Source organism: Peromyscus leucopus, chromosome 18, assembly GCF_004664715.2.
Source record: "Peromyscus leucopus breed LL Stock chromosome 18, UCI_PerLeu_2.1, whole genome shotgun sequence".
Classification (NCBI taxonomy): Eukaryota; Metazoa; Chordata; class Mammalia; order Rodentia; family Cricetidae; genus Peromyscus; species Peromyscus leucopus.
This window is the reverse complement of record NC_051078.1, coordinates 864,941-876,736: the sequence shown is the minus strand read 5'-3', so window position 1 is coordinate 876,736 and position 11,796 is coordinate 864,941. Positions and strand designations below refer to the sequence as shown.

Here is an 11,796-nt window from a genome sequence, read left to right as displayed (position 1 = left end):
ACTGATATTTTTCTTTGAACAAAATCTATTAGTGAAAATGAAACAAAGAATTTAATTTAGTAATATGAAAGTTTCAGAGGAATAAAGATTTAAAGGAAGATGGTGTATGAGGAAAGGGCTCTTAGGGAAGTCAAATAAAACTAAGAATATATGATAAAGTCATATACAGTCCTCCTATATCTTAAAGTAGCTAAAATAAGGTTTAAAAGAAGTAGACTAAATGTAAGTACTTTGCATGGGTAATCAACACTGCTCTAATAGAAGTAGACTTTAAATTAAAACACTATTGCCAGGTATGAGACACCTCCCTATGAACTGTTGGCCAATCATCCCCCAGAAACTCTCAAAGCAACACAGACTATTGTCATTATTTTTGTTTCCCACCAAAACTAGAAATTAATACCCTATTGCTGAAAATATCATATAGTTTAGATATAGAGTATTAGGATAGATAGAATACAGAATATTCAAGTTTAAACTAGGCTTGACAGTTTCATCACGTTGGCTAGTATTCACAGTACTGGAAGGTTCTATGCAGGCAGGGGAGGGTGAAGAGTAATAACTAGCCATATTCAGTTGTAGGTCCTTTGGGATGCAACACTGAACTGCCAGAAAATATATGCCCACCAGGTCAATAGTGACATGAATGTTCTAAGGGTACCCAATAGCTTCCAAATTGGATTTGAGACCTGCTCCAATGGAGGGAACACATGCCTGCCTCTGTAGAACTGGTCAAAAGTCTATGGACAGAGGTCACAGTTCCTCTTGGTGAATATTCTATGAATTTTTTTCAAATGGAAATGTAAACTTCTTTCTGAATATTTATGTTTATACCCATAGATGAATGTGGCTCTCAGCTTTGGTTTAAAGACCCTCTTTCAGCAGTGTGGGATGGGTCAACGTACTGGAAATTAGTTGCTGTTGAATGTTTGGTCCTAAACAGGACGTCTGTCATACTTCACTATCCACCAGCATCCAGTGAACATTGCAGAAAAGAGGGTGAATAAACTGTGGGAACCATAGGATGGGGAGGAGCTCTGTATTCTGGATAGGGCACAGCTGTTGCAACAGTGAATGTGCAGCAACTGTCTGCTACTTGAAAATAATTTGTAAAATAGAAAAAGAATTATTTTAATGCAATGTGTTTGAAAAAATATAGTGTTATCATTTCTATTGACATGATAGAATGGCTTCCTCTCCCTGTTAGAATTATTGTAACTATTTGTTCATTCCTCATAAGGAGATTGATACATACTGTATTGAAAGGGAAAATGTGTTTACAGATATTTGTTTATAGATCTCTCATCCATGAGTTTACATAAAGCCTCTACAAGTACTCGCAATTTCAATACATGCAATGCCCTGAATCTTAGATTGTTGTAATAACATTTATCAATTTCACCGATAGTTTGAATAGTCAGATACTGTGTTCTAAAAAAATGGATGGTTTTAGGACTGAAATGTGTAAGGTTTTGTGTTGAATCTGATGCTATATGTTAATTTACAATAACTTATTGGGTGGAATTGATAATACAATAAAAACTGAACACAGTTATGGTTATTATACTTTTCAGTGTTAGTACATATTCTCTTAAATACAATCCCAGAAATGCACTTGTTTGTGCTTACAGAAATAAAGGAGTAGTATCTCCTTGGTTACAAAGATTGCCTCCAATTAGAACTCTAATATAATACTATAACACATTGATGTAGTCACATGAGTTTTTATGCTTGTTGTTTTAATTATCTATGAACATTTTTTTCTATAGTAACTTTATTTAGGGCTGAATAGATAGCTCAGCAGGTAGAGACAACTGCAGCTAAGCCTGGGGCCATGAGTTCCATGCCTTGAACCCATGTGGTGGAAGGAGATAACTGACTCCTGGAAGTTATTCTCTGACTTCAATAAACATGCCAGGGTACATGCATACAATAAGTGCTGTACAAAGTTAAAACAAAGCAAAAATCTTTACACTTTTAATCTTCAGTTTTTCAGAGAACAAAAATGAAGTCATGAGGTAAAATTTTAATGCAAATATAACATTGTCTCCATGAGGAAATAATAATTTCTGAATTATTAGGAATAAATAGAAATTATCATGGAATATCCTTTATTAAAATTATAAAGCTAGAAATGTAAACAACATGACTTCTAATGTCTTGGTATGTAGCAATGAATACCTGACTGTTACATAAGTTCTTTTTTTGTGTGTGGTGTTATTGGTTTTTAATAGCAGAAACTGGAATACTGACAGGAAAATTATTGTGGGTTTTCTTATTTTGAGACAGGGTCTTACTGTGTAGATTAGGAAGGTCTGGAACCCATAAAGATCCATCTGTCTCTGCTTCCCAACTGCTGCTTTTATTCAAATAATGGACATTTCTTCTCTTTTGCTTGCTTTTTTACAATCAACATTATTTTATATTAATGCATGTATATATCTGTCATTAATACAGCATGAAAATTTCAAACCAAAAGACAATCTGTTATTGTGGCTGAAATATATTAGAATATGTGGCCAATAGCAATTAATATGCCTAAGTGATGATTTGAGGAGCTCTCCATTTTCCCAGTCAAATAAACTATTCAGTAACAGATGAAATACACTTATAAAAAACATATAACATACTCTTTGTTATGTATGAAAACACCAATCAAAAATTTGTACTCTTAAATGCCTATTCACTTAAAATATTAAACTTAGTATATTTATACTATTCTTGGGAAGTTTCAAATTTTTTAAAAGTATTTTCTATTAATTGTTCATACAATGTATCTTGATTGTATTCTTTTAACTGCCCCAAGTCCTCCTAAATTTTTCTCATCTCTATGCCCATTCAACTTCATGTTCTATTTTCCTATTTCCTCAGATAAACCCCAATAAATATAAAACAAAAATAAAAACAAACGAACTAAATACAAAAGAAAAGAAAACAACAAAGAATAAGACTAAAAACAACAAAATAAAAAGCATAGAGTTTATTTTGTGTTTGCCAACTACCCCTGGGCATGGGGTTTGCCCTACGGTGTGATTGATAGACCCAGTGACACTCTATTGAAGAAAACTGAATTTCCCTTTAGTGGGACTCCTAATGGCACATTGCTGTACCCATAAATAAAACATTGCCCATTCATTGTCAGAGAAACTTCCTCTTGCAGTAAAGAGTAATTGACAGAACCACAGCTGACAATGTGTGGAAAGTGACAGAGTTTGGAGCACTCAGCTCTATCTCAAAGTCCTCTTCTCAAGGCTCATGTAGCTATGAGGAAGAAGAGACTTAACAAAAAGTGCTGGAGGTCATAGATAACGCCAAGAAAATAGTGTTACCCAGACACAACAGGACTACAGATATGATATCACAGAGCCTGTGACAGCATACACAAGATAGATAGATAGATAGAGAGAGAGAGAGAGAGAGAGAGAGAGAGAGAGAGAGAGAGAGAGAGAGAGAGATTTAAACAAGACAAAATCCCAGCAGGGAGAGGGTAAAGTGAAAACAAAATCCCACCTCTAAAAAAGAACCCATTTTCAATTCTAGAGACTTTGCTGATTCAGTTCAACCTCATGTCTATTACATAAAATCCTCTCACATAGATGAAGAACACTCCTGAAGTACATGAACAATTTCTAGCAGTGTCAGAAGTAAAAATAAATTTATCTAAAATATCTTCTTTGTATGAACTTACCAGCTAGGAACTGGCCTGAAAAACCTATCATCTTAAATCATTACATTTCTTTAATTTCCAGGGAATAGTGGGTGGTGAAACATTTTAAAGTCCTCCCAAGTAGGTAAAGATTGAATATTACATAAGGATAAGACAATTTACCTTCTGTGGTCACTATAAATTCCTGAGAGACTAGCTTGAAGAAAGGAAGGAAGCAATCAGAGGTTAATTCAGATGTAATGCTTTTATGAAATATCTGTCTGGAAAGCACAGCAATATAGGGAGATGAAAATATTGTAGGCCAATGAACTGATGTAATCGACCTCCTTTCTCTTCAGCCAAACTTAATTTTCATAATAAACACATGGGCTACTCTAGACTTGGGAGATAATTTATTCTCAGTTCCTTTGGGATTGGCTAAATATAGGACTGAACTATTCTAAAATGTTTTCTTTGTTAAGGGTAGCATCCATATTTTACTCACCTGTACATTTTGAGAGCACAAAGAAAATGAAAAACTAATAAAAAACTATTTAATATCTTTACAAATCAACAAAATTTTATTTGATACTAGTGAAAGTATAACAAGCTGCATTTACTATGGACATCATTATGGGGGGGAGTATGTCTCAAAAAACTACCACATGACTCACCTATACCATTATTGGGCCTGTACCCAAAAGACTCTAAATGCCACGACAGAGGTATTTGCACATTTATGTTATTTTTTTTCTCAATTTACAGTCAAGGGAATGGAACAAGTTTACTGTTCATTAACACATGAATGTGTGGTTTATGCCCTCAATTGATTTTTATTTAATCAAAGAAAAATTAATAATGACATGTATAGAAAAATGAATAAATCTGGAATTTCTTATGTCAAATGAGGCAACTCTGACTCAATAAGACAAAATGTCATTTTCTTTCATAAGTGAATCCTAGATTTGAACTGTTCTATGTGTGTATATATGCACAGCTGTGGTGTGTGTCTTGGCCATGAAACTAGAAATGGTACCATGAAAAAGGAGGGGGAAGGTTTTAAGCAAACAGAATATGGAAGTAGAATATATATTACATGAAAGTGGGAAGGAAAAACTGGGGGAAGATTGGTTTAGGCAGGGAACCTAAGTGGGTAGAATCAAAAAAGCAAAGTAGGAATAAAAATTCCCTAACAAGACCAAGTACTTTGTGCTTTTACTTTAAAAAGTAAAAAGGAGAATGTGTTAAAATTTATTTTTTAAACTAATAATATTATAAGATGCAAGAATATTAGTAGTATATAATAGTGTATATAGTAGTGTATAAGGATATACAGAGTCATTGTTATATTTGCAACCTGGCTTCAATTTCTCTCAAATCTTCAAATGAAATTGTACACAATATTATTGTCTATGAGGTACTTCTATGTATTCACTCAGAAACAAGTCCTATTTACTCAGTTACAAGAGATGATTTCTTTATACTTTACACACATTTACAAATTTACAGATGCATTCAATTCATGAAATTTTATTATACAAAATACTCTTCAGTTTTCCTGTATGTTTTTCCTTTTCTAGTCATTATTGTAAAGAGCGTTACTCATGATCAACCTTTTAAAGAGTTGTTGAAGTTTGAGGAGGGTTGCATATAGTTTAATAATGTAGGAAGAGTACCGTACTTATTAGCATGTTATATATTTTAAAACTACACTAGCAGATATTGAACAGAAATTATTTTTATGTCTATGAATTGTATATAAAGAGTTAATTTTCTATTGTACTTCTTGTGTAATTTATTAGATAAAGGGATTTCTGTACATTAATATATAACTTGAATTTTAGGTAAATATGCAAAATAATGGGTTTCATTATGGAAGTTTATACACATGTCATTCCTTTGATTCCTTTATTCTCGTGTACTACACCACCTCACTCATTTTTCAAATTATTTCATTCATGTTGTGACTTTCCTCTGTATGTCTCGGCCCTCTGTTAAGTCACTGTATATTTTTTCCAGTTAGAAAAATTTTTCAAAAAAATTTTTTATTTAATTAACATTTTTTCATCCCCCTCTTCACCTCCCATCTACCCCCCCTCCCCATCCATTCCTCCTCAGTCTCCATTTAGAAAGAGGCAGGGGCTTGAACAAAGCATGGCACAGCAAGTTGAGGCAGGATCGAGCTCCTCCCCTTGATGGATAAGGAAATGTGGTACATTTACACAATGAAAAATTTACTGAGCTGTAAAAAGTAATGGCCTCATGATATTTGCAGGCAAATCAATAGCACTAGAAAAAAATCATTCTGAGTGGGGTAACTCGGGGCCAGAAAAAAACAAAAACAAAAACAAAACCCATGGTATGTGCTCACTCATAAGTGGATTATTAGGAGTAAATTATAGGATAACCAACTACAATCCATAGCCCCAGAGAGTCTAGGTAACAAGGAGGGCCCAAAGAAGGATGCATGGATGTTCCTGGGAAAGGGAATAGAAGAGATCTCCTGGGTAAATTGGGACAAGGGTGAGGAGAATGGGGTAATGGGAACTTGAGGGAGCAGGTTGGGCAGGCTGAGTATTGGGGGCAGGTTGGAGGCTGAATGGGGGCAGGGGAGTAACAAAAGAGACATCTGGATGCGCGCATGAGAGGGGGTGCATTTTGGGGTTAGAAAAGTTTTGAAATCTATAAACTGTAAAAATAATGTGCCAGGCAAGGTGTGCCCACTGTGAAATAGTGGCACAGTTGTTAGTCAGTGTCTTCAACTGCTTTCTGATTAGAGTTGAGGCCCATTCTACAAGATTGATTCTTGCCTGATTCTGTAAACCTAGTTAAAAAAAATAACATAGCTAAGGAGGGCTCAGGCTCTCGGATTAAGCTAATGTTGTCATTTAACTAAGTTATCATTGTGCAAGCAGCTTTCTATGTTTATATCCATAGACAAATGAGACTTCCAGATCAGAAAATCTTTTTTTTTTCTCCCAATAAACGACAAGGATTACAGACACACATAACTGCTGTGGTAGAGAATAATACGTAATAGTTGATTACTCAGCTCAAACCAGCACATTTACATATCCCTCTCACAGGCTCAGGGATCATTTCAGAAGAAGTAGTAGGAAAAAAGAAAGAGCTCAAAGATGAGGAGACAGGCTGGATAATGCTGTCTTTTGGGCATGGTATGCTTCTCTTGGTACTTGCAATGGCTGACACAAGACTCCGCCCATCAATAGTCAATCATGGATCAATCATGGATGAGGGGAAATCTCATTCAGCTCTACCACTTACACATGAAAATCCAGAAATAAAGTACAAAGTGGGGTATACCTTTGATATGAAATTCCAAAAGAGATAACACAAAATTGGGGTTGAAAAATCACCTGTAGACATTTGATTTAATTTCAAATGGATGTAGGAGGTATTAGGGGAATGATTGCAGGGAAGGAGGATGGAATTTAAGGGAGCAGGGGAAAAAAGGATAATGGAGAACATGAGCCTTGATGCATAGATCATAACTGACATACTTGGAAATTATATTCCACTTTTTTTTCATTCATGTTCCAGTAGCATACTATTTATGCCTAAACCTTAACTCATTGTTTTGAGAAGAATACAATCTGTGAAGTACCTGTTTGAAAGCATCCTTCACCTGTTGGTTTCTTAGAGTGTAAATGAAAGGGTTTAGCAAAGGGGCCACGGAAGTATTAAGCACAGCTACACTTTTATTTAAAGTCACCCTTTCCTTGGCTGATGTTTTCATGTACATGAAGATACAACTCCCATAAGTAATGGAGACAACAACCATGTGTGAGGAGCAGGTGGAAAAGGCCTTTCTCCGTTGTTGAGCTGAAGGGAACTTGAGGATGGTTTTGATGATGAGTGTGTAGGAGAGGATCACTAAGATCAAGGTGATGACAAGTGTCATCACAGCTAAGGCAAAGGCCATCAATTCTATGAAATGTGTGTCTGTACAAGACAGCTGGAGGACAGGAGAAGTGTCACATAGGAAGTGATCTATTGTTTTGGAAGCACAGAAATCTAGTTTGAGTCCCAAGAGCAGAGGAGGAAAGATGACTAAGAACCCAGTCGCCCAGGAGCTGATGACCAGCAGGTGACACACTTTGCTGTTCATGATGATGGGGTAGTGCAGTGGTCTGCAGATGGCTACATAGCGATCATAGGACATGGCAGCCAGGAGGTAGAACTCTGTGATTAGTAATAGAAAGAAGAAGAATAATTGAGCTGCACAAGCATTGTAGGTAATTGTTCTGTCTCCAGTGAGGATGCTCATTAAGAACCGTGGAATACAGGCAGATGTGAATGCCATTTCTAGAAAGGAGAAATTCCGGAGGAAGAAATACATTGGAGTCTTGAGGTGGGGATCCAGCAGGGTGAGGAGGATGATCACTAAATTCCCCATCAGGCTCAAGATGTAATTAATGAATAGAAACAGGAAAATCAGAATTTGTAACTGAGGGTCATCTGTCAGTCCAAGCAAAATGAACACAATCTCCACAGATTGGTTCTTCATTTCCTTTTTTTCCCCTAATAAGTCTATAGAAAACAAAACAAAATTAAATTTAAAAATCAATAAAAAACAAAGAAGGAAAAACACCCAAAACAACTAATATCTCATATCATACATAAGAAAAATCTTTATTCCTTTGTAATCATATCAAGGTTCATTTTCCTTGTATAACCCATGTAAAAATATTTTAATGTGTTTAGAGTTCATCTCATGAATATATTTTATACCTCATCATTATGTGTCTTAGTTAAGATTTCTACTGTTATCATAAAACATCATGACCAAAAGCAACATGGGGAGGAAATGCTTTAAAGGGTTTCCCTTACCTTATAGCTTATAAGTCCACCAGTGGGGGACTCCAGGGCAAGAACTAAGGGAAGGAACCCGGAGGCAGGAACTTCTGCAGAGGCTACGGGAGAGTGCTGTTTACTGATTGACATGCTCTTCATGGCTTTCTCAGATTCCTCCTAGGACCACCTTTCCACATCAACCATCCATCAAGACAATGCAACACAGACTTGTCCAAAGGTCTTTCTGGTGGGGACATTTTCTCAATTGAGGTTTTCTCTTCCCAAGTGACTCTAGCTTGTGTCAATATGACATAATACTAGCTTATAAGACTCAGAACCTTATTTAACTCTAAGTTAAGTAAATCCTTTTGCCTGTTTTATAGGAGGCATGTCAGTTATGTGTTCATCTGTTCCTGTCTTTGTAGTAATTTATTTAAAGAAATTGTGCAAGTTTGTGGTATTTGAAAATTTCTCATTTAAAAATCTTGAGTTAGTTACTACTTGAGTGATACAATGGTTATAATAAATGATGGTGTTCCCAGTAGCTGAAGTAATTCCCAACTTAGGGATCTACATCTAGGGCATTTCTAAGAAAGAAAATCCCTAAAGAAGAAAATACATGAGACTGTAGTAGGAGATTCTAGTAGGGTGAGTGTGGTGATAATCAGAGTTCAGTTCCTAGAAATGAACTGGGGAACACAAAATCACACAAATTTCTAACTGAGTAATCATGTGAACCTGCTACCATAAGCTCTGTCTTTCTAGTAGGATTTCTCATTACCATTGTCTGTCTTATGACAGTTTTGAATGGAGAAAAATATCTGTATGGAAAAAGTAATAACTAGTGTTTAACCTATAAATACAAAGCCAATGTTTTAAATAAAAATAAAAGGCTCATTTTTCATTTTCAAACAATTGTGTAAGACAAATACCTTAAATTTATAAAATACTTAGATTCAATATTAAGACTTTGTATATCTTGCCAATTTTATAGTCATGTAAGCATAGGAAATTTTGAAATAAATGGAATATTTATTTTGAATAATTAAAATACACTTAAAGTTTAGAAAATGCACATGTTCTGTATAATGTGATTGAATACCAGATAATTTCCTGATTGGTTTTAGGAATTGTATAGTAGAATCAAGTGATATGAACAACAATCTATATATGTCAATGAATATACACATCCACAGAAACAAACCTAGCCAGTATCAGTAGTTAGCATTAGTTCATTGGTCCTGTTTTATTCAGTCAACCAAAGATTAGCATACCTGATTCTTGAGTGATTTTGTTTTATGGCCAATGACACTGGTGTCCTCGTATTTCCACTTAATAAAGGATGCTGAATTTATTTGCTTTTCATTTAAGGCTTCTGAGTTAACACTCATTCCACATTTTCTTTCATTATGAACAGTTTGGTAATGCAGTTACAGGGAGCAACATGCCATCTCTTTCTCATTTCTGTGGTATTGACACAATGCAGGGTCTAGTGATATGAAATGCCTGTTAAGTTACTGTAGGAACAGAAAAACATTTAAATATTTTAGGACATACTAAGAAATCACAGAATGATATGATACGAATAATAGCAAACAAAATATTTTGGCTAGCATTCACAGCAAAGGGTAGACTGACTGAGGCTGATTTCAGAAGTCATGATTTTACAATTATTCTATTTTATAAAAGCTTTCCTTAAAGATTTTATTCAAATTCGAATCAAAAGCCAACTCACATAACATTTATTAAAAAATTAATGACATCATCTCTAGTGAAAAACATTTATGAGATTTTTAAATAACCATAATATGATCACTTGAGCCATTTAAAGTAAAAATATATAAGGTCGTATGTTCTGCATTGTGAATGTTAATAGAATTATTTCTAACCCCCGAGGTACAAATTGTTCTTTAGAATACAGTAAAAGTTCAAAAATAAACATATAAAGAACCAAAGGATAATTGAAAATCAATTCTTTCCTTTGGTATTCATGGGAATATGCAGGATACATATGAGCATTTGGATATTTAAATGGTCCATAAAGAAACCAAAAATTTGAGATAGGATGTTCTAGGCAGATGACCCAGCCAGAGACAAAGAAAACCTAATGTATCACACAAGCTTTGCTTGGAAAAAAATACTTATTATTTTCATATTTATTCATCTCTCATAGAACCATAAACTATTATAAGGAAGAGTACCATGGTCTGTAGGACATGCAGATGTTATAAAACAATATATCATAAAATATGCTAATTTATACAAATCTTCCCATTAGTAGCACTGATACAACTGTTTAATTATACTATACTTACACTAAGTTTTCCTCATATGAAATTATTGATTTTTCTGATTTAACAATTACACACCTCATACATGTTCATAGTACATACTGTAAAGGAAAACAACACAAATCACACTGTGTGTTATATGACCCACAGGCACATAAATACTATTGCATTTAGTTTTGTTGGATCTTATGGATACCACATAAAATTGGAAGTTTTTTCTAATGTTAAAACATATTATATTAAAATACTAACCCTTTATTAGTTCAAAAGCTCTCTTCAGTTGAGCATGTAAATTCCTCCAAATGTGTGCTTTCGTATGTCAGTTATTATCCTGGTGAACAAAGAGTGTGGATGGACCATTCTTTCTTCCTCATTCTATCCTAAAATATATGACAGATTTGCTTATTTATATAAGCAAATGAACTAGAGATACTATTTTTGACTAATAATGCCTGGGAGGAAATTAGTATTTCTGTAGTACTATAGTTCATTTATTTAAAGCATTTAAAACCTTGTTAAATGTAACATACACCATAATATAGAAATTCACCATCTCAGAAATAACAAAGAATTTATACTTCTGTTTCCTATAGGAAAACATTTAATAAGAACAAACAATTCTCAGGGTAACTAGACCTAACACCACCTTTTCCTAAGGGATTGCCAAATTGTATGATGCAGAAATCCTGCTTATAAAAGTAAACATCCACACATAGACTTTTACTTCTTTTAATTACAGTTCAGAAAATTAATTACTGATTAATATTTCATTGCCTAATACACTAATCTTTTGTAAATATAACTACATGGTTCTGGGTTCAAAATCAGAGAAAACAAAGAATATTTCAAGTGAATGTGAAAAGTGTTAATGTAAGATGGGAAAGTATAACCTGTTGTATACCAATTAACCCTAAGATAAAGATGTTATTCTAAAAATGCCTGATTCCTCTTGGCTCATTTGCTTAACAGTATATACTGTCAATCACAGGACCATGCCAACATAGGCAGGCATTTTAAACATGACTACATATGCACAGTTTGTTT

General features: G+C 34.3%; 1 protein-coding gene across 1 annotated transcript; it reads right to left on the bottom strand.

Annotated features, from left to right (window-relative positions):
* Positions 1 to 7,214: 7,214 nt before the first annotated feature.
* On the bottom strand, positions 7,215 to 8,186 carry LOC114683548 (olfactory receptor 6C6-like). The gene has a single exon (XM_028857874.1). It carries the CDS (start codon positions 8,172 to 8,174, stop codon positions 7,215 to 7,217), a length of 960 nt encoding a protein of 319 aa, XP_028713707.1. The 5' UTR covers positions 8,175 to 8,186.
* Positions 8,187 to 11,796: the final 3,610 nt, after the last annotated feature.

Coding starts and splice junctions, on each gene's coding strand:
- LOC114683548 (XM_028857874.1), bottom strand. CDS start 8,174: ATGAAGAACCAATCTGTGGAGATTGTGTTCATTTTGCTTGGACTGACA.